Source organism: Chaetodon auriga, chromosome 6 (genome assembly GCF_051107435.1).
Source record: "Chaetodon auriga isolate fChaAug3 chromosome 6, fChaAug3.hap1, whole genome shotgun sequence".
Classification (NCBI taxonomy): Eukaryota; Metazoa; Chordata; class Actinopteri; order Chaetodontiformes; family Chaetodontidae; genus Chaetodon; species Chaetodon auriga.
The window spans coordinates 25,012,723-25,033,819 of NC_135079.1; the positions used below are offsets into that span (position 1 = coordinate 25,012,723).

The window sequence follows — 21,097 nt, forward strand, 5'->3', positions numbered from 1 at the left end:
GAGCGTGACAAAAGCCCTCCTGTTGTGAGGAGGAGAGCGGTGGAGTGGCCCCCTGCAACAGAGCCTGGGTGACGACCGCAGCATTAGACATGGGTCACGCTGCGGGGAAACATGGAGGCACGACGAGTTTGAGAACAAAGACATTGCTGTTGTTTCTTGTTGTACTGCGACGTTTATTTAATAAAAACCTGTTTAGTTAAATTTTCCACTTTAGTGTCAAATTGGCTGAAAAGCCCAAGAAGACACTGAGAAAATGATATTTTTCAATTTGGTGAGCATTATGTGGCCATTGTAAGACACTAAACTAAAACTACTACTAAACAGACAGTCAGGTTGATCAGGTATTAAAGTTCATAAGGAATGGACTGTGCTCAAGTGATTCGTTTTCTACCATTCTGGTGGTCAAATCTTAATTTAATAGTATTAATAGCATTTTAATCTTTCAATCTAGGAATTATCAAACGATGAATTATCACCTTGTTCCATAATTCTTTATGTTTTTAAAATCATTTGTCCTCTGTTATTACCTCTAGTGTGGCTGTAGTGTTGGTCTGTGGGTCGGATGGTCCCTCACCTTTGGTCAGTCCTATATCTCACCAGCTTTTGGATGGATTCCAATGAAAGTCGCTCGAGACATTCTTGTCTCATCAGTATGTGAGCATGCTGATGTTAGTATTTAGCTCAAACTACCTTTACTCTTATGAAAACCATCTGAGCCGCAGCCATGCAATGTTCTTACCTCTGACTGCCACCACACCTTCACAGTGATGCAGTCAGTTAAGGATGGAAGGAGTGAACAATACAGAGCAGCAGTTTCTGTTTGGACAGAAGAAAAGAGATGCCTGACAAAGAGAGGTGTGTGGTTGTGAGAGGCCTACAGGAGTGACCCAGCAGCTCTTCACTGTGTCTTGCCACAGCCCTGCACATGCTGACAGATTTATTGGATGCGATAATCAGAGTGTATATCTCCCTGCTCTGCCCTGCACAGGCAGCTCCTGTAATTGGCTCCTACACGTGGAATCGACTATAAACCTCACACGAGTTGGCCTGAACATGTGACTTGGACATTTGGTGATTTGTTTAGAATGCTCCTGGTTTGATGGAGATTTTAATTTTTTCTTTTCTTTTCTTTAATATGAAGAGCAGCAGCATCATCCCCAGTCACTGAATTCTACTGTAGTGAAATGTGATGCTTTCATTTGTATTAACTGAAGTTTTGGATTCTTTAGCCTACAAAATATCATGAAAGGGTTGGAACTGTTTTGATGTCTAGTTGGTCAGAAAGTAATGGAGACAGACTTCCAGACAGCTTAATCAAACAGGGCAGTGGCTCTCAGGCCTCTGCTGGACATCAGACGATTGAGCAGGACTCATATGTGCCCCTGGCAACTTAACACCACAGGATTCAGTGCAGGGCTGCCAGGATTCCTGCTTTGTCAGCCTGGTTGGCTGGACAGAAGTGTGACTCACAGGTTGGTTGGTTTGCTGGCTGGTTAGCTCTGGGGATCAGCATTCAGGTCATACCCTACTGTGCCCACCCCATACAGCACAAAGAGCTGATCAGGGATGCTAAACAGCAGGCACGGGTATTCACCAAGCTAAAGCACACTGCAGTGCAGGATGAGCCTGCCCCGCTCCAAACTCAGTGTCTCAGTGTCCCAGTGTTTGCTTGTTTACTGTGCCATGAAATGGAGTGAGTGTGTATGATTGTGCCAGTGGCGCAATGCAAACACCCTCCCTGAAGGGAAGACCTGTTTCACTTAGTTAGGGAGAGCTTCAGGCTGAATTAGACACAGCGTTGCATGTCGCGCTGTGAAAAACGTTATGACCCTTTTTAGTGAGCTTTTGAGAGCTCTCATTTTATGCATTTTACATGCATGGACCTTTGCAATATGACAAAAAATATACTCTCAACACTTGGATGCTGTTTTTGTTTTTTTTTTCTCCCATCTGTTTTATTGAGAGGCCTTTTATTTTCCATGATCAAATGTGTAAGTTGCAACTTGAAGAAGCCTCATCTAAAACATGAACTTAAAACAAAATGATTTAATTAAAAGTTATGGTGCCAGTGGCTCAGAATCAAAGAGCAAATGTGTCTGTTTGGACTGGCTTTGCACTGCACCCTACAGTACAGAGTTATAGATGTAGAGGAAGCAAGTGGAGGGAAAGTGGCTAATCTCCACAGAAAAAGTCAGCATATATAATGACACAAACTATGGAGTGTGAAAATATTGAAGGGAAAATTTGTTCATGAGGAGTGCAGAGTACATTCAGCCCACATACCGCACCGCTAATTACTGCAGTCCCTGACCTTTATCCTGATTGTCCATCGTATAGACAGTGATGGAGGGAGGCATCAGGTGTCCACAGCCGAGAATAATAGTGCAACACTCTCTGCTTAATGTGCTCTCAGGAATGGTGAAAACAACACAGCACTGCACAAATTCAATTACATTTTTTCTGGTACTGCAAATTAATACAATATTGGTTAATTTGAAGGGAAAAAGATGAAAGCGAATGTTGTCTTTTGCACTCAGAATGTATCTTCAGTTCCATGAATTCAGATGAAATAGCATGAGATATTTCTTCTGCCTAAATGACAAACAACTGTCGTACTAAAAATTTGGTCTTGTGTGGAAAAAAACAAAAAAGAAGCTCCTTGTTTTCTTTTATCAAGGGCTTTTATTATAGGCTTACTAATCACATGTGTCAAATGGAAGAAAGCAGCCATTCATTCTTGACAATAGGGATTTTACGAGGCCCTCAGTGGTGGTGTGTTGGCTTCAGCCAGCAGCCCTGCAACCACTTTCTCTGTCCTCTCTAACCTTCCTCATCACTGCGCTGTCCTCCCGTTAGAGCTGAAATATCAAAGCATTCAGGAATATTTTGGAGTTAACAACTACATTTTAGCCTGAAGATATGGAGACAATAGGGGGCTCTGAATATAAGCCAAAACAGCCAAAATGTGGTCTTTTTCTCCATGGTGAGTGGGACCCAGGTGCTTTTTTTTTCCTCTCTGGCTGAGCTAGTCTTAAAATGTAATGCTTGATTAAATTTTTTCTTGTTTGGCATCTGTTCCGAGTGCCTTGCGGGTCTCATCCGTATCCCCTTGCTTTAAGAAGCCATTTGTAACAATGTTCCAGATAGTCTTTTTTTTCTCTCTCATTTGGCAAATTATTTCCCCCCAATCTTTGAGCATTTCATCTCCATCACTGTCTGCATTAATAATTAATGTATTCAAATGAGCGTTTTGAGAGTTGGATTGCTTTTCTGATGCCACTGAATGCATTAATCACAGCAGCCTACAGGCACAAAATAGGACATTATTTAACTTTCATTGCATGAAAAGAAAGCAGAAATATGTTGTTGAATAGGCATTAAATGGACATTCGTTTTGGTTTGTTTCCGTATTTGAACAACATATTAGTGATGAAAAGGATTTGAATATGTTCTCATGGACGTAGGAAAATCCTTTTTTTTATATTAGGTACCATAAGTGCAGTGGAGGTATGCCATTAATGACCTGCTAGCGTGCCCATGGGAAGAAACATTAGACAAAAGAGCCTGCCGGAAACACTGAGCGGGCTACCCCGGTGTCTTTGTGGGCAGTCTAAAAATACCACTGTGCCTCTTTCAGATATTGAAGCTGGCTGATGACATATAGTTGGCAGACTTTCGATCACTTACCCCAAACTCCCACCAGAGTTGATTTTCTTTTCACATGCTGTCACAAATAGAAATCTTTATATGCCTCGTATTCTGATGGGCTGACTTTCTCTTCAGTGTTTCAGTATCCAAACTGAGCACTGCCCAGTCTGAACTTAAGTCACCTGCAGTGGAATCAGTGTGAATATTGCCTCTTTTTCTCATGTTTTTTGGTTTTCTGTCCTTCTTGTGTAATAGCCTCAGAAACCAGTGAATATACTTGTGGGGATCTTTGGGAATAATTTGTCTTAATAGTGTGTTGTTATTCTTTTAATAACATTTGTTCTCTGGTGAGCGTTTGTTCAATCAGTCTTGAAATGCAAATACATTTTCCAGGCGGATTGTTAGAGTTTTAAAAGGATTAGGTAGAGGAGGCACCAACCAGCTGGTAGCACCACACTGGAAATATTGGCCGAACAGGTTCAACTACAAAGACTGCTACTTCAGTGAAATTGAAGCTTTCAGACTGAAGCCTTTCCCCAAACATTAACCACATTGGTAGCAACGTTCAGATGTAACTAAACACTGAGCTGCCACTACATAACCCTGAAACAACAGGAATAGTTTGACATTTTGAGAAATACACTCATTCACTTGCTTGCCAAGAGCTAGATGAAACGATCGATACCACTCTGATGTGTGGTAAATATGAAGCTGGAGCCAGCAGCTCACTGGTTTAGCGTAACGTATCGACTGGAAACACAGGCACTTTTTCTCGGCAGGGAGTGGTGACTTCCTGAAGTCTTTTCCTCACCGTGAGGTTGCCAGGTAAGAAGTGGAGACTTCAGGAAGTGACTGCTTCAGGTCAAGACAGTTTGGCACACATCCCCCATAATACAAATGTGATATAATGTGTTAATTAGCTAGCTTTAGAGGTGCTGGCAGGCAGGTTTTGTTATACTGGGACAGAACGATGCTAGCTGCTTCTCCCTGTTTCAAGCTAAGCTAAGTTAGGCTAACAGCAAGCCGGCCAGCTTCATATTGAAGTGACAGGCGTGACAGTGGTATTGATCTTCTCATCTCACTCTTTGCAAGGAAGTAAATGAGCATATTTCCAAAAATGCTGTTACTTTAACCTTAGCTTAAGTTTTTTGGCAAATTCATCCAATAATTACTGAAAGAGGATCATGGGAATGGTAATTTGTTTATTGTTGACATGTCCTTCAATGTCCTTCACATTTCTCTCAGTGGGACATAAAGCTTTGCAATTTGCAAACAGAAGCCCAGTATGAGCATTCTGTTGTGAGAATAGTTTGCCTTTTATTTTTATGTACTTTTCCTTCAGGCTTTGGAGGATTTTCCCGAGGCTTGATTCTGGCCATACTGCTCTACTTCACTCACAGCTTCATCTCAAATTCATTGAGTGGTTGTAAAAGGAAAAACCTGATGACACGTCCTTGGTTTTCAATCTCCTTTGTAATATCCATTCTCATCTCCTGTGCCTGCCCAGTGCTTAGACTCTGCACTGAAAAGCCAATCAATTTTCAATTTTAGATGGCCTCTGTATGTGGATCCTATAGTCACTGGACCTGGATATTTTTCACCACCTTGCTGGCGCTTTCACATTATAAGTGAAACTGTTTCAGGGGTAAAGAGGTTAGCTCTCACATGATTGTTTCACAGATAAGATGAAAAGGAGGTAGCAGGACTTTTTTCTTTTTTTTTTCATCGAAATGATTTTGCCCTCAGCAGAAAGGGCTTGGTGTATGTCCACACAGGAAATTGTTTTAATCTGGGTTTATAATTACTTGGTCGGCAATTTCATTAGAGGCTCATTTATGCAAATACTAAATTGCATAATTGAATAATAAAAAAGCTATTGTCTAACGGTCTTGGTGTGTATGAAAAACAAATACTTTGGTCATGAATAAGGAATAACTTTTAAGTAATAAAAATTTTCATAGTCCTTTCATAGTCTGTGCTTTCTGAAGAGCAGTTGGAGCGAAAGTCATCTTTTTTGTGAAGCTCTCAGCAGTTAGTCAGGCCTTTTAATATGAGCAGCAGAAGCTGTGCTGCCTTTGTTTTCTCCGTTGAGCGGGATTCACACTTCTTTGATTTGGTGAAGTCATGTTACACTCTTCTAAAAATATTGAGCTGAGGAAATGCTGTTAACATTTCTAGGGTCTCGTGGTTCACCACAGCTACTCCAATTAGTGGCATTGTGTATAGTACAATGCATAGGCACAGAGAGTTTACAGAATAGCATTATCATTCTTGCATATTTCATGCTGTATTTGCATAGTAAGTAAATGAGCCTTTACCTAAATAATCAAAGACTATGCTCACATAAAAAATCCAAACAAGGATGACACTTTCTGACTTTGTTCACTGTTTTATTCCACATTGTAACAAACAGACTCTGACAGACAGAGGTACATGACTGAGATCCAGATCAGTCGTGGAGGAATTGAGGTTGGCAGCAAGGAGTAGATGCTCCAGACTAATGGGAGCGAGAAAAGTTTTTCAGGGGCTTCTCTTGTTAGTGATCACATGATCCCATCGTTCCTCTGGGAGTCGGCGTGTTGGCGCGCGGTTGGGGGAGGAATGTGCTCCCGGCTGGAAAAGGTTCGCAGTGCACAGAGAGGTCCTCCCAGCCGTCAGCTCAACTGATAAATGGGCCTGGCCGGCCGCAGAAACTCAATCTACCTCTCCAGCTGGCCTCGCAGTTGAAGAGGGTCTGATGATGATGAAGACTTGTTGAGGATTAATGATTTGCCATACATGGGAAGACTGAGCATGACTAGTTGGACTATAATGCAAATGTGTTAAATCAGCTGTGTGTGTATCCCATTCATCTGCTTTGGGTAGTTGATGCAGATTGGGTTAAGAGGTTACACCCCCCTGTTTTTCTTCTGTTCCTCAATTCTCTGCAAGTTCACCAGTACGTTAGGTGCTCGCCCGCCTCTGTGGTATAAAAGCAGGAGACGATCTGAGAGGTGAACCTCCTGCACCGTGACTCGGTGAGCCCTGGCGTTAGACACGGTGGGCTTTTGAGCGACTGGCACTGGCTTTTTGTGCTTTGCTGCCAGAAAAATCTGGTGTGGTTTTGAGGTAATATATAATGTATCTGGCATCACTGGCTCCACCGCACAGTGCAGTGGAAAAAGAGCGCACTTGCCTCCAAAATTGGTTTGAGATGTAATTGCACCATAATGCGTCTTATGTGAACATCTTGTGGTGGAATGAAGATCTTACTTGACAAATGGGCCAGAGGAAATAAACTGGCACATCTGAGTCATGAAATGGAGAGTTGGGCTACCATCTCCCAAGCCCGCTGATGGAGGGCTGGAGCCCCCATCGGTCCATCAGAGAAGCTAGAGAAACCCAATCATCTGTGGGCTGACGTCCAAGGCATTTCTATTACATCCCAGCTGATTATTTCTACGCCCCTTCCAACATCCAGGGGCCAGGTAATATGTATTTCTCTTAGATCCATCATAAGATGAGCTGTGTCTGCTCAGCCTTCTCAGAGAGAGCTGGTTCTTTTTGTGATCTGATGCATGCTGCAAACCCCACAGCACCACACCAAACCCCCCCCTTGAGCTTTCTGGTATAGAGAGGTGTGAGTTGCCATGGTAAAGTGTTTTGCTTAAGAGCTTCAGAATAGCTGAGGAAGCCGTTCATAACTTTTGAGCAAACTGCTCTTTTGTTTTATTCATTTATCCCACCTTTGTGGTTTTTTTTTTCCCAGATGAAGTCACTTCTTGTCTTGTGCTGTCAGTCGCTCACTCCCACCTTTTCTCCACCCATCTCTCTTTGAACTAATTGAGTGCGTTAATTGTGACTGCCGTGAGGACACATTACAACCTGGTGCACTTGGCTTGTTATCACGAGTCATGTCCCATCTATCACGCCTTTAATTACAGCTCCTCTGTTCTATTGTCATCCACCTTCCCTCTCCTCTTGCTCTCGACTCATTGTGTTGCCTTCAAATCATCAGCACCCCCATCTCCCAGTGAAAGCAGCAGAGGCTGTGTCACCTTGTAACGTGGCAGGAAAGATATAAAAACTATTTAACGCTTCTGAAGGGAGAAACATGCCTTCTTTTTTTCCCTCCCTCCCTCAGCCACCGATACACACAGCTTGTGGCTGATGGCATCGTTAGGTCATGCAGGTTCAACACTGACAGAGGCGAAGCTTAACTTGCCCCTTACTTAATGGCCATGCGTGCCTGTACAGGCTGAAAGTACACATTTGGTGTTTAGAAATATCCTTATACATGGACATATCTCTCTTTTGGACCACTGCTCCTTCATCCCCTGCATGAAAGACTCTAAGCTGCTGTGTTGATGGTCACCACAGGTCGCCTTCTCCCAAAACTGCATTTTGCCAACATGGCGTTCCCCTACTGCGCGCCAGTATTTGTTTGTGGTTAAGGGTGTGGTGCTCTTGCTTAATCCCCGAGTCCACAGCTATAAGAGCTGTGGCTGTGGTGGCAAAGCTGCCCAGAGGCTGAAGCTCACCCTCTGATTTTCTGTTTGTGAATGCCACATGACCACACTCTCAGAGTTAAGCTGTAAGCAAATGCAAAGTTTCATTTCATAGCAACCTATATTTTCTGCTTAGTCCGCACTGGTAAAGAATAGCTGTGCATCCTCCTCAGAGAATCCGCTGTGCACTGCCAGAAGAAATACTGTATACCATAAACACTGTTTTCAGACATACCGCTTTTATTGAATGAGGTGGAGCGGTAAAGTGGTCGGACGGGGAAGCAGTGTGACATTAATTGAATTCGCAACAATGTCAGCATTCAGTACTGTATCAAATATTGAATTTGATCCATTCATCCATCTTCAGTATATGCTGTATGTCATCCTCTTCTAATCTTTTCCTGTTCTCTTTACAGCCGTGCAATCAAGACTAATCAGGACCTGCTTCCAGAGACCCCCTGGACAAACATCTTCTACGATGATTTCTGGGGCACCTTACTCACGCACAGTGGTAGCCATAAGTCTTACAGGCCCCTCTGCACCCTCTCCTTCCGCCTCAACCACGCTGTGGGTGGGCTGGAGCCATGGGGTTACCACCTGGTTAATGTGGCCCTCCACGGGGCTGTGACAGGCCTGTTTACCTCCCTGGCTCGCCTGCTGCTTGGAGGGGGCCTGTGGAGCCTGCTGGCTGGCCTGCTCTTTGCCTCTCACCCCATCCACACTGAGGCAGTGGCAGGTGTCGTGGGCCGGGCCGATGAAGGTGCTGCCCTGTTTTTCTTGCTGTCCTTGCTGTGCTACATACGTCACTGTAAGCTGCGGGGCTACGCTGGGCCGTGGCGACTCATGGCCTGGTTCCTGGGCAGCCTGGGCTGCGCTGCATGCAGCATGCTGTGGAAGGAGCTCGGAGTGACCGTCCTGGCTGTTTCGGCGCTGTACGATGTCTGCGTTTTCCACAGGCTCAAATTGCAACAGGTCATCATACTCTTCTACAAGGTAAATAGTTTGTTCTCGCTCCGTGGTGCTACTTTTTCACTTGTATCTGATTTCATGCACCCGCTCTCTGATTCTCAACAATCTGACAAACAGCAGTGGAAAGTTGATAATGGTGTGTGTGCCTGTGTGTGTGCTATATGTGTGTTTTGTTTGCTTTTCATCGCAATATGATTTGAAAAACATTTGCCCGTGTATGCACAGCTGTGTCATTCAAGTCATATTGTTGTGTTTTCCATCAAATGCAAGGAAAGACACATGTTGGGAAAGGAAAGCAAACACAACCTTTATTTCTGTGTCTGTGCAGAATGCATTATGAATGCATCCATTGATGGGTAATCTGAGATGAATGTAATGAGAATGATGACTATCATTATGGTTCTGAACAATCATTATAGTAATCAGGAGGAGGGAGTTTGGTTGCTGAAATTCAAATTCTTACAACCTTTATACTTTCAGCCTCAGGAATAAACTCATTCTAATGTGCAAATCCACAATAATCTGGCCTGCTCCACATTATAGGTCCTGACGTATAATTCAAGATGTTGTCTGTTTGAATCTAGATCTGTTCCTTCATGTTGCTCCACCTTAACCAGTCACATAAATTGTTTTCTTCTCCCGGAAGAAGCTAAATTACCAAACACCAGTTTAGCCAATAAGAAGTTGATAAAATCAAACCCAGTGTGACAATTAATAGCCAATCGACTGGTTAGTATTAATTATTTTGAAATTGATGATGTCTTTATGGAATATAATAATGAAGAGTGAGCTTGAGTGTCCCTCGTTTCACTTGTGTTATTATTTCATGTGTGTGTGTGAATGTGTTGATGTGTGGGTGTGAGTTTGCTTCTGTGTCCACGTTGCACACAGTGAGAGAAAGAGAAGAAAATGAATACATTTTTCAAAAGAAATTGCTGACGTAACAAAAAGCGATGGCCATTTTCTATTTTCCTGTCGCTTTTGAAGCATTCAGTCATTAAGTAGCATTTTTCCCCAACAGCTCCTGTCAGAAGTGTTTACTGTTTGCTGTCTAGTCAATGTGACATCCATGAGTCTCTACCCATCATAACAAATTCAACAAGACATGTGGATAAACGTGACAAAAGGGCTCCAGAGCAGCCAGTGAGAGGGTGGCTCTCCGGCACACCCAGGCAAAGAACAGCACTTAAAGAAATGTTATGTGGCGAGGAGGGAGAGAGGTCAGCAAGAAGAGAGGGGAAAAAAGACAGAAACAAAGTGAGAAAATGGTTCATTGAGGAGCAAATCCAGCCTCTCCCTTTTACTGCTCAGCGTACTGTGGAAGAGGAGCGCGAGGGCCTCTGCTGCCGTCTTCTCCACGCTGTCCTCTCATGATTTAAGCCTTATCTGACTCCCTGTGTCCTCTGGAGTATGGCCCATCCATTGCCGCAGGCAGACAGGCCTTCTAATGGCTTGTCAGGCATGGCTAGACTAGAGAGGAAACAGGGCCAGAAGGGCCAAAGGAGATGATGCCTCATAGCTGACAGTTTTTCAACTTTTTGATTGAAAATCCACAAAGCCTGCTGATCCGGTTGTCTTTGGAAAAAAATGGACTGGCAGATAGTTACACTTCTGGCATGGAGCAAGCCCTGCAGATTTCTTTCATGGTGTGCCATCATGGTTAACTAACTTGGCATGCGTCTTGAGGGGCAGATGTGTTCCGCTACAGCACGGCACATCCAGTGGAGCTTCTGAATTCCTGTGATTGTAATATAGCTAAGGGTTTTTGCTCTAATGCTTTGAAGTTTTTGAGTAAATATATTTTTGTTCATTGGCAATCATAAGAATAGCAAGTAGATAGATTCTCATACATTAGTTGCAGCTCTAAGAGCTTTACATAAAACTGCATAAAAAAATGTTAAAAGTTTGCAAACAATTTCGAATTCATTGAAGCTGAATTAAGTAGAATAAGTGAGGCAACAATAAACTGCATAAAAAGAAGATTCAAAAGATAAATCTTGTCATTTCTTGAGGGAATTTACAGTTGCAAGTTGAATGTTGAAGGTTTATGGGCAAGCAGTTCCACCGTTGTGCTCAGATAAATAAAGGCTGCCTCTCAGTACTTCTTTGTCTTAACTGTTGTAACATTTAATGCTGCAGTCTTCAATGACCTAAGATGGAGTTTAGAGATATTGACAGCAGAGTTGATGTGCTAAACCATTCAGAGGCCTGTAAATTAGTAGTACATTTTAAAATCGATTGTAAAAGAGACAAGGAGCGAGTGTAAAGCTGCCAGAATGCATGTGATCTAATCTCTTTTACTTGTGCACATGCTGAAGTCTTTTCAATTTCTTGGATAATCCAGCTAAAAGAGCCTTGCAATAGCCCAAAAAATAGTACAGACTAAAGCATGAATCAGTCTGTTAGCACTGGAAAGTGTAGAATTAGTTTTTTTGTAAATTTTTGTATACACTGATTGAACCTGTTTTGCAAGAATGTCAAGGTTTCTTATTTTATTTTATGTGTTATTTTTTGACAACAAGTTAATTGTAGTTATACAACCCAAAATCATACTTTTGCTTCTATCCTGAGACTTTTGTGATGTTAAGACATTTCTAGTGAAAGCAGCAAGGTTTCCTTGAACAGTTACAGCTACAAAATAATTTCATTACTTCAAAGCCATTTGTGAGATATAGATAGTATTGATAATCTAATTGTTAATGTTGAAGAATTAGCAAAAATAATATTTACGAAAAGTTGAATACTTATTTTCATCATTGCACACTGCAACCATCCCGGCTGTCTCTATATTGCATACTTAAATCACACAGACACAAATAGTCAGCATCATGTCCAACAAGTTGGGAAATGACAAATTTAACAAACTAAGACATAAGATAGAATCGAAAAAGATCAATTCCTTTTTGCAGCAAAGAGGAAAAGTGAGGGTGTAGCTCTCTCACAGTGGGTTGCTTTGCGTTGGGGAGGCAAATAAGGTACTGTGTGGGTTGTCAGGCACTCTGGGAAAACACTGCAAAACAACTAACCGTTTTTCATTCTGTTGAGAGACAACTGTAAAGCAGCATATTTTTCTGGAGGTTAGACTGCCATATATGGCTTTCTTTCCCTAACATGCAACTTTGAGCTGACAGTTGTCATTATCGTAGCGTGTCATTTAGTCGCACCACAGACAACATAAAAGGAAGCACAGACAGAGAGCTGTCATCATCGCTTCAATCACATTAACTTGGGAGGTTTCTTTCATATAAGACTTGTCTGCCTGTAATCTAACACTGCTCTGTGATCGTACATTCACATGTATGAGTAGTATTGCGACCTGATCTGTTATCCTCATGTTAAGCAGTTTCCACCAGAGCAGCGTGTGCATTCGTCTCTGTCTGTGTGGAGAGAGGCAGCCACTTTGACTGATGATGAGCAAAGGGAGTTATTCCTCAGGGCAAGTCAAGTCTCCAAATGCCTGCACGAACATTAGCTGTGTACAGAGCTGAAAATGATCTCAGTGAAGATAAATACAGTTTCCTCCCTCAAGTTAGGGCCCGAGATCTATCAGGTGCTGAAAACTTGGCCGCTAACTCCCAGAACTTAAATGTATGAATGAGAAAGCAGCATTGTAACCATGTTGGGTGCAAAGGGGGAAACGGCACATAAAAGCATGAAAAAGGAGCTTTTTCATGTTTTTCTGGTTTGAGTACATAAAACATATCCTTCAGTCAGATGGACTGGCGCTGCGTTTTATCACCGAGCTCTCCACTCAGCTGTAGTCTTTTGACTTTTAACGTTGGAAATGGTGCTGCTTATCTGATTGTAGCGCCAAGTCAATTACATTACAGTTTTATATCTGCTGCAAATCTCCCATTGTGTCCTTCCAGCTTGTGTGTGTGGTTTGAAGGTTGAAGACAGTCGAGGCTGAGAGCTTCACTGTAAATCTGTATAGGTTCATAACTCATTTCATCAAGACTTTAACTGTAGACTCTGCTTGCAAATCAGAGGGAAGAGGTAATGCATGGATATTATCTTGATTTATATGTAGCATAACAGATCTTGGAACAGGAAAAACATGCACTACAATTAACCATATGTAAAAATAAACCGAGAAAATAATAGCTTTTCTTTAAGGATTGTAGCATCTTACATTAAAGCGTGCTGTGTTTAAATTAGGTCAGAATGAATTGTCAATTTGAATAGACTGTAACTCGTTTGTGTACCGTACACGTGCTCCTTCTTGCAGGCTTTTGTCTGTGTAATGTCAGCTTCAGAGATTACATGGATCCATTTCTTCCATTCATCAAATTAAATTGTCCCTGGGCAATACAAAATCCTTAAAGCGATTAGACAAGCACATGGCAACTTTATATTCTCCAATAGATTCTGTGAACATTAAACATTAGCCACATTATACAGTCCATTCAGCGGAGAAAGCTGATACCAGTTTAGAGCTGCTTCTGTCTGGGCTCATGTTAGCAGTGGCTGAAAGAATCAAAGAGGAAACAGAGATGGTGAGAGGGAAACAATACTGCCCCGACAGTAATTGAATAAGCACATGTTGGGTTAACGGTGACGCTGGAGTCAGAGCTCTTGGCATCCCCTGTCATCCAAACTGTGAGGAAAGCTTTTATTAAGAGATCTGGCGCAACCTTTGCATGCCAGAGTGACCTTTCTAGGAAAAACACATCGCTGTGTAGATGAGTAAAAGTCACCATCAGCATTTCTTTTAAGATACATACATACAAAACAACGCTTTCTTCATGAAAATGCTTCAATAAAGTTGCAATTTAACTTTTTAGGATCCATAACGTCATATATACCTTTAAACAAGCATTACCCCGCTTCCTTTTCCTCCCTCCACTCATTAGTGTTTATGTTTAGTGTTGAACCCACCAGCACTTCACAGTGTTGATAAGTGGTGCCAGTGTGAGTGTACAGCTTACAGTGTGTTCTAATTAGTTCTTTCCAAGACTTGTCTTCAAAAGTGGAAAAAACCTGTCATTAAATTGTTTATTCAAGCTGACCTTTAAGGTGGTGATATTCCCCAGTTGCCTTTGTGCCTGATTAAAGCATTTATGGCCATGTGTTCTTATGTATTGAGCTACTCCCAGGCAATGAGTTTATAGCATTCAAATGTAACATAGTTGGCAATGGAGTGAGTGTGTGGTGTAACCACAGTTTATGTGGAAAAACGTGCTTTTTACGAGACTGTTTCCTGCACAGCATTAGTTAATAGGCTCATTTTCAATAAGAGATAGTGAAACACAATTGGAGCTCCTAAATTGGTTGAGGAAAGAATTCTTTTTAATGTGATCTCACAGCATTTATTCCATAGCATAATGCAAAAAAATCTCTGTCCTGAGGACTCAGCGTTCTTTCTTTGTTACTTGACCAATAAGATAAATGTTTGGACAATTGAAGAAGTGAATTTGGCCTGAATGCAAGCTCCAGTGATGGGAAGAAGAAGACCTGTAATTCACTGAAAACATATTCAGTACAGTTTTACTCCTTTCCTTTGAGGGGTTGCTTTGTTTAATCATGAGGGTCCATTGCTCTTTTGTAAATGGTCAATGGACTGTATTTATAAGGTGCTTTTCTAGTCCAACGACCACTCAAAGCACTTTTACAACACAAATCTGCATTCATCCATTCACACACACAGTCATACAATGGTAGCTAGGCCACCTGCTCAACAATATGAGCTTTATCCATTCACACGCATTCAGTATCTTGCTCAAGGATAGTTTGACATGAAGACTGCTGAGGCCAGGGATCGAACCACGGACCTTCTAATTGGACGACCGCGCTACCTCCTTAGCCACAGCATGCTACAGTACAGTCTACATATTTAACCACAAAGAGAAAGTGTTAGTGAGTTCTTTTCTCACTGGAGAGATGATACCGTTAACATACAGGTATGAGCCAAAGTGCCTGAAGGCTGACGCTCCTGACATGACCATGAGAAGAATATCCCTTTGAAAACACAAAGAGGAATTGTCTTGGTGATGTCATGTCAATGCTGTACATCCATCAGGACTCAAGGGCTCAAATATATCTTCAGAGAAACTTGAGATTTTCCTCTGCTTTTGTTCACGTCCAACATCCAGTGACGCAGCCACTGGAAAATGGTTTCCATATCTGGAACGAGACCCAGCTGGCCTTTAGCGGATGTCAAGCTTACATGCTTTATCTTTTCACACCTCCCATTTTCTGTTCACACTTTGGTTATTAGCGCAAGGTCACTGGTTACGGCGTGTGTGTGTGTTATGTGTCTGGAGGGTGACAGAGTTGACAGAGTTTACCTGCGCTGAGAGCTCAGGAGTCATGGAGCTGGTGACGCCGGGGAGGCCCGACCTCTGTGATGTCAGATATGGAGGAGAACAGGGAGGGCAGATGTGAAGTGGGAGGTCCCTCCGAACACATGCATGTCTGCAGTGCGTGTGTGTGTGTGTGTGTGTGTGTGTGTGTGTGTGTGTGTGTGTGTGAACTATAGACCCTGCATACAAAATATGACATCCATACATACCCTCACTGTGTATTAGAAGAGGTAAAAGGAAACACAGCCCAGCCAATACATTCTTACCTGGGGCTCCACAGATGCTCCTCCATGCTCTAATGGCTTCTGTCACTGTGTGATGGATTGGGCCTAGTGGGCTCAGCTAGTGCCCCCTGCCCTCGCCCACCTGCTTCTCATACGGGGATGCACACCACCGCTTCTGGTCTGGATATGGAGATGTGTAGTCGGAGGCATGCATAATGGATGCACATTTATAGAAAAACAAAAGGTAACATATGAAGGTTCAACATAGTTCGACATTTTGGGAAATGAGCTTGTTGGCTTTCTTGCCGGGAGTTAGATGAGAAGATTGACACCACTCTCATACCCGTACAGTAGCTCAATATTAAGCTAAGCCTAACAGCCACAGAGGTTAGCTTAGCACAAAAAGTAGAAACAGAGGGAAATAGCTAGTCTGGAGCTTGCTGGGCAATTGACTGAGACTCCGGGAAGATACTGTGCAAGACAAAGAAATTATCCCGCACGTAACACTCAAACCACAAGGTGTCACTTTTTCTTCTCTGAATTAAACAAACAAGTTAGAATTTGTTGATTAGTCCGCTTTATATGCATATTTCCCAACCTGTCAAACTATTCTTTTAATTTGGTTTGAAAACCTGTATGAAAGATTCTATTTTTCTGTGCGATTGCACGTCGAGGAGCAGGGGAGTAGGGAAGACATTCCAAACACAGATTACTGCGCAGGTCTGAATGTCTTCGCTTTGGGGTAAAATGAGGCAAGTGCAACCACAGTGATAGAGAGTGACTTGAGCTGGGTTTGCATGAGCCTACCGTCCATCAGGCATAAGTGAACCTGACAGGCAGGGTGCCAAGGACAGGCAGCGAGGTGACCCGGGCTTTGCCGGCTGTGAGGAGATGGAAATGGAAAGAATAAATCCCACTAAAATAAAGCCTTGAGTTGCTCTGAAAAACAATTGTGAAATATAGCACGAGGCTTAAAGATTCCACATTGTCCCTTGTTTCGCTTCTCGCTGAAAATTATTGCATGCCCCATTCTTTTTATAGCCAGTATGTCAGTGAATCGATAGTGGCATGTTATGTAAGACCTCAGTTGTGGAAAGGAATGTCCCACAGCTCCAGTGTCCCACAGCATTGTTGCATGCATGCACCGCTTGTCTTAATGGAGACATGTATAGATTTGCTTGTTTGTGTGTTTTCCCAAAATCATTAAGCTCTCACGAGAGATAATTGATTCACCCAGAATTATTGCAGCAAATAACAGACTCACAGGAAAGAAATGTACCTTATTTATTTAACGGTGACATGCTTTCAGTGTTTTTTTTGTTTTTTTTTTCTCACATCTTTTGCTTCTTGGAGTCTCCTGAACCAAAATTGGACAGACTCTTCCAACCCACTCTAAGGTCAATTGATATTTTACATTGAAAGTTTTGCAAATTATAGTTTAGAACTTCAACACAAGTGAAATATAGTTTAGGTCTTTGTTTCACTTGCTGGCCATAGTTCCTATTTATGGCTCCTTTTTATGGTCTCAGCAAATAAACTGGCATGTAAAACCAGTCAGCCAGAACTGCATCACTTGAGACTTCCAGCTACTGTACCAGACAAAAAAAACAGTGTAGCAAAAGCCTTTGTGAGGCCTCATGTTGACATGTCTGTAGTTTCAGATGAATCCACTTCTTTTTCCTCTGTGAATGATGTAGTTTTGTTGCTCTAATTAAACTCAATGGAGTATTTCATCCAAAACATACTGTCTGATTATATACATGCGTTTACACACAGTGCACGATCACAGTTGTCAACAAACTCCATTAGCTTTTTGACATTTTGTGAGTTACTGTTATTTAAAGCTCAACAACAAGATGAGCATAGAAAGGGAAACGGCTCAATGCCTTATGACGGGGTTACAGCCCTCTTGGGAATTTTCTCATGTTAGTTGTTTGCATGCTTAGTACAGTTAATACAGCATTTAGGAATCCTAATCAAAACAAGCACACAACCAGATATCCACTGGACTGTAAACTGCAGTCAAAATCTTACAGATGGAGAAGAGAAATTAAATCACTCAGATGTGGAACGGGCAAATGGCCACTGTCAACAAACACCGGAAAGGGAAACAAATTCACCGCTGCATCAGCATCACATCCTGTAATATTCACAACTGCTCCTCGAGGCAGAGTGGTCCAGTCTATTACCTGAATAGGTTGAGAGCGAGCAGAAATCCCCCTGATACATGCTACTACAATGGGCTGCTGCGTTTTCCAGCAGGTCCTATCATCCCTGTAGGCGCTTCCAGCACAGAGGAAGAGTGCTGAAGAGAAGCAGAGCATGTGCGACGGAGACGGAGCGAATATGTGTTCGAGAGGATGCAGAGAGACATTAATGGATGGGGCAGCCAGGGGACAGAAAGGGAGAGAAAGAGAGTCTGCTGGAGACATTTTGAGTGTGCCGTGCTTCTGTCAGACGGCCTGTCACCCCCCACAAACCACCAGCCACTGATGCTCTTTCTTACAGACACACACAGGGGATGGACCCATGTACGAAGCTGATGTTACAGGCATTTATTAAACACGGGTTCCTCTATGAGCATGTGTGACACCTGCAACACCATTAGTTAAATTATTATTATGGCTTCTATAGCTTCAAGCTAATTTGCATGTGTAGCCCCTTTATGTGAGTACTGTATGTAAATATATACCTGGCTTGCCACGCTGATTTCATGTAACTCCAACATGAATTATTCATTTGATTATCCTCGTGTATATTTTCATTTTCCTCCCTCGTTTGGTTTTCTGTCTCTTCTTCTCCTTTTAGTACCTGTTCACATTGTCTACTGGAGTGTTGCAACAGGAAAGAAATTGCAAGAAAAAACATGGGTTTTGAGTCGATTGATTTCTGCTGTTGTGAAATGTAAAAAAAAAAAGTCCCTGTATTGTCCATGAGATGGCCACCATTATGTTTCAAGGGACATGTGCACTACAAAGAGGAGGGTGTGGAGCCATTGCACAGTTGTCACATTAGGATTGGGATTGGATCTCTGCAGAAATTGGAGTTGTCATCAATTCAACAAAAGTAGATAGTCAGGATACAAGACTCATATCAATGCCTCTGTGTGTGTGTGTGTGTGTGTGTGTGTGTGTGTGTGTGTGTGTGTGTGTGTGTGTGTGTGTCCGCTCAACAATGTGCTTTTTCTGAGAGATGAACACAAAGAAGATATTGTGCCTTTGAATGCTAAATCTCAGAGCAGATTGGTCTGTCTCTGGATTCAGTTCTAAACTATTCTAAAACTCTCTTCCGCTCGCTTCCCTTGTTTATTTATCCCATTTCTCAGTTTAACTTCAGGTCTGCTGTTACACTCTCAGGTTATATGCTCTTTCATATATCACAGCGAGCATTAAAACAAAGTGATGAATGGGCAGCCAGGGAGCCGTCTTGTCGTGTACTGAATTTCAGAAAGCTGTATGATAAGAACATGCAGTTTGCTGTGTGTGCTGGTGCAGCCGTGAGAGATGTGAGTGCTGCTCTTCAGCTGTTTTCCCCGTCATTCCTGCTCTTACTGTACTTTCTGTTTTCCAGTCATTCTTGTTTAGCTGCTGAGTTGCAGTTTTTGTCCTTCAGCATTCAGTCGACCGTGGGTACGAAATGGACCCTGGCCCGTGTCCAATTCTAATTCCTCTTCTGTGACACATTGGAATGATTATCGCAGCGGTAAAGCGAAGCCACACCGGACAATCCACCGGTCGTAAACATGGATGCAAAATGTGGAAAGAATCCTCCTCCTCATAGGATCTGTAAACAGACGTTTCTGTTGTACAGAGCCTCACATTCATTAAATCCTGTGTTATATTATTTCTACTTATGCACAGATTGGCTTTGAAAACCCTTGTTGTTCAGTTTAACAAATGTAATTGGTTAGATGTAGAAAAGTTTTTGTGTTGCGTCTCACCGTTCTGTCACAGAGGGATTGAGTGTTGCACCAAAAGGAGACATACAGGTGTTGGATTTCTGTGCCGGCACATCTGGGAATTCTCCTCTTAATCCTCAGATTCGTTGGTAATCTCAGGGCGTTTGTGTAAAATTGACTTATAACGTCCTTGTGTGAGTTCAGGCCTGTATAGAGCCATGTGCAGGCTCAGAGACCTACAGTGGGATGCCTGGTATGCCCAGCATACTCCCACGATGTGAATGGTTTCTCGGTTTTCTGTTTGATCTCTCGGCCTCTTTCGCTCTCTCTTTTTGTCTGTTCTTTATTTCTGTCATTTCCTCTCAAGTGCTCTCCATATTTCTGTCTCTGTGGCCATTTTTGAATGACCGTCTTTGTTGAAACTTCCAAGGTCCTCACAGTAAGGGTGTATTTTATGAGTCTGATCTACGGCTCCATCCCTGGCAAATCAGCTAAGCAGTGCCTTTTTACTATTCTGAGTTAATTCTACCGAGAGGGAGCCCTGTCTCCTAGAAATAACATTGATACACAACTAATTAACAACAGCAAATATGTTTAGAAGGAAACATAATGCCAGCCAAATTCCGTTTTGTATTAACATAGTGAGGAAATGTTGTCACTGAACATACCGAGGAAGCTAATGTTGATACTGAACGTGTTTCTGGATCCCTGGATTCTGGTCTCACAGTCCTGTGCTTTGTAGACCCACCATCCCCCCCAACCATCACCCAGTGATTACAGCACGGTTCATGAAACGCAGTGTTTCATTCACTCGAACAAATGTTTGCTCTGAACATAATCCATACAGCGGTTCCGTTTGTCAGCACAATGTAATTATGAATGCAAATAAGTTGAATTTAAACATAATTTCGAGGAGACAGTGTCGCTGGAGGATATTCTGTGAAAGCTCCATGTTTTTAATTGGGCTTTGGAAAAGACCAGCACCGCCTGTATGTGTGTATTCTCTGTTCAGTCTTCTCTGTCTGAACTGCTGATAAAGTGTTATTATGACTCGTAGAACCTCAAACTTGTTTTCGTTCACTGTTATGTTCTATTTTATTTTATTCTTAGAGCAAATTGACGAGTGACATGTTTTAGTGAGTGCTTGTACTCACTGAGTGGACAGAGAGGACAGTCCTATTTTACACAAGCATGCCCCTTTTAACTAGGCATGCTGACATTCATATTCAGTATTCACCCTCTTTTCCAATATATAAGCCAAAGGCGAGTTGCGGATTCAGGTGATAATTCTTTGAAGGTTCGTCACTCTGAGCAACCCATTACACATGCTCATCAGTCAGTCATATTGTTTTCATGTTGTCATTTGATACATTTTTACTGCCAAAAATGTCAGTTATAGCCGTGTGACTGTAGTCCTGTTTCTTCAGATTGTTTTTTATTTGTCTCTGAAATAACATTTAAGGGTCCTCTGGTAAAACCTGGGATGTTATCATTGGGTGACTAAGCTCAGACGGAATCTTGACTTTGACTGCTTTACGGTTGACGCTCGTTTCTGCTGTTCGTCATCAT

At 42.4% G+C, this 21,097-nt stretch overlaps 1 protein-coding gene across 1 annotated transcript in view; it reads left to right on the forward strand.

Moving 5' to 3' along the window:
- Positions 1–21,097, forward strand: part of tmtc2b (transmembrane O-mannosyltransferase targeting cadherins 2b) — a 96,983-nt gene that overhangs the window by 34,584 nt on the left and 41,302 nt on the right. The window contains exon 2 of the mRNA XM_076733040.1: positions 8,552–9,128. Coding sequence (XP_076589155.1) covers positions 8,552–9,128 — 577 coding nt within the window. The remainder of the gene's footprint in view (positions 1–8,551; positions 9,129–21,097) is intronic.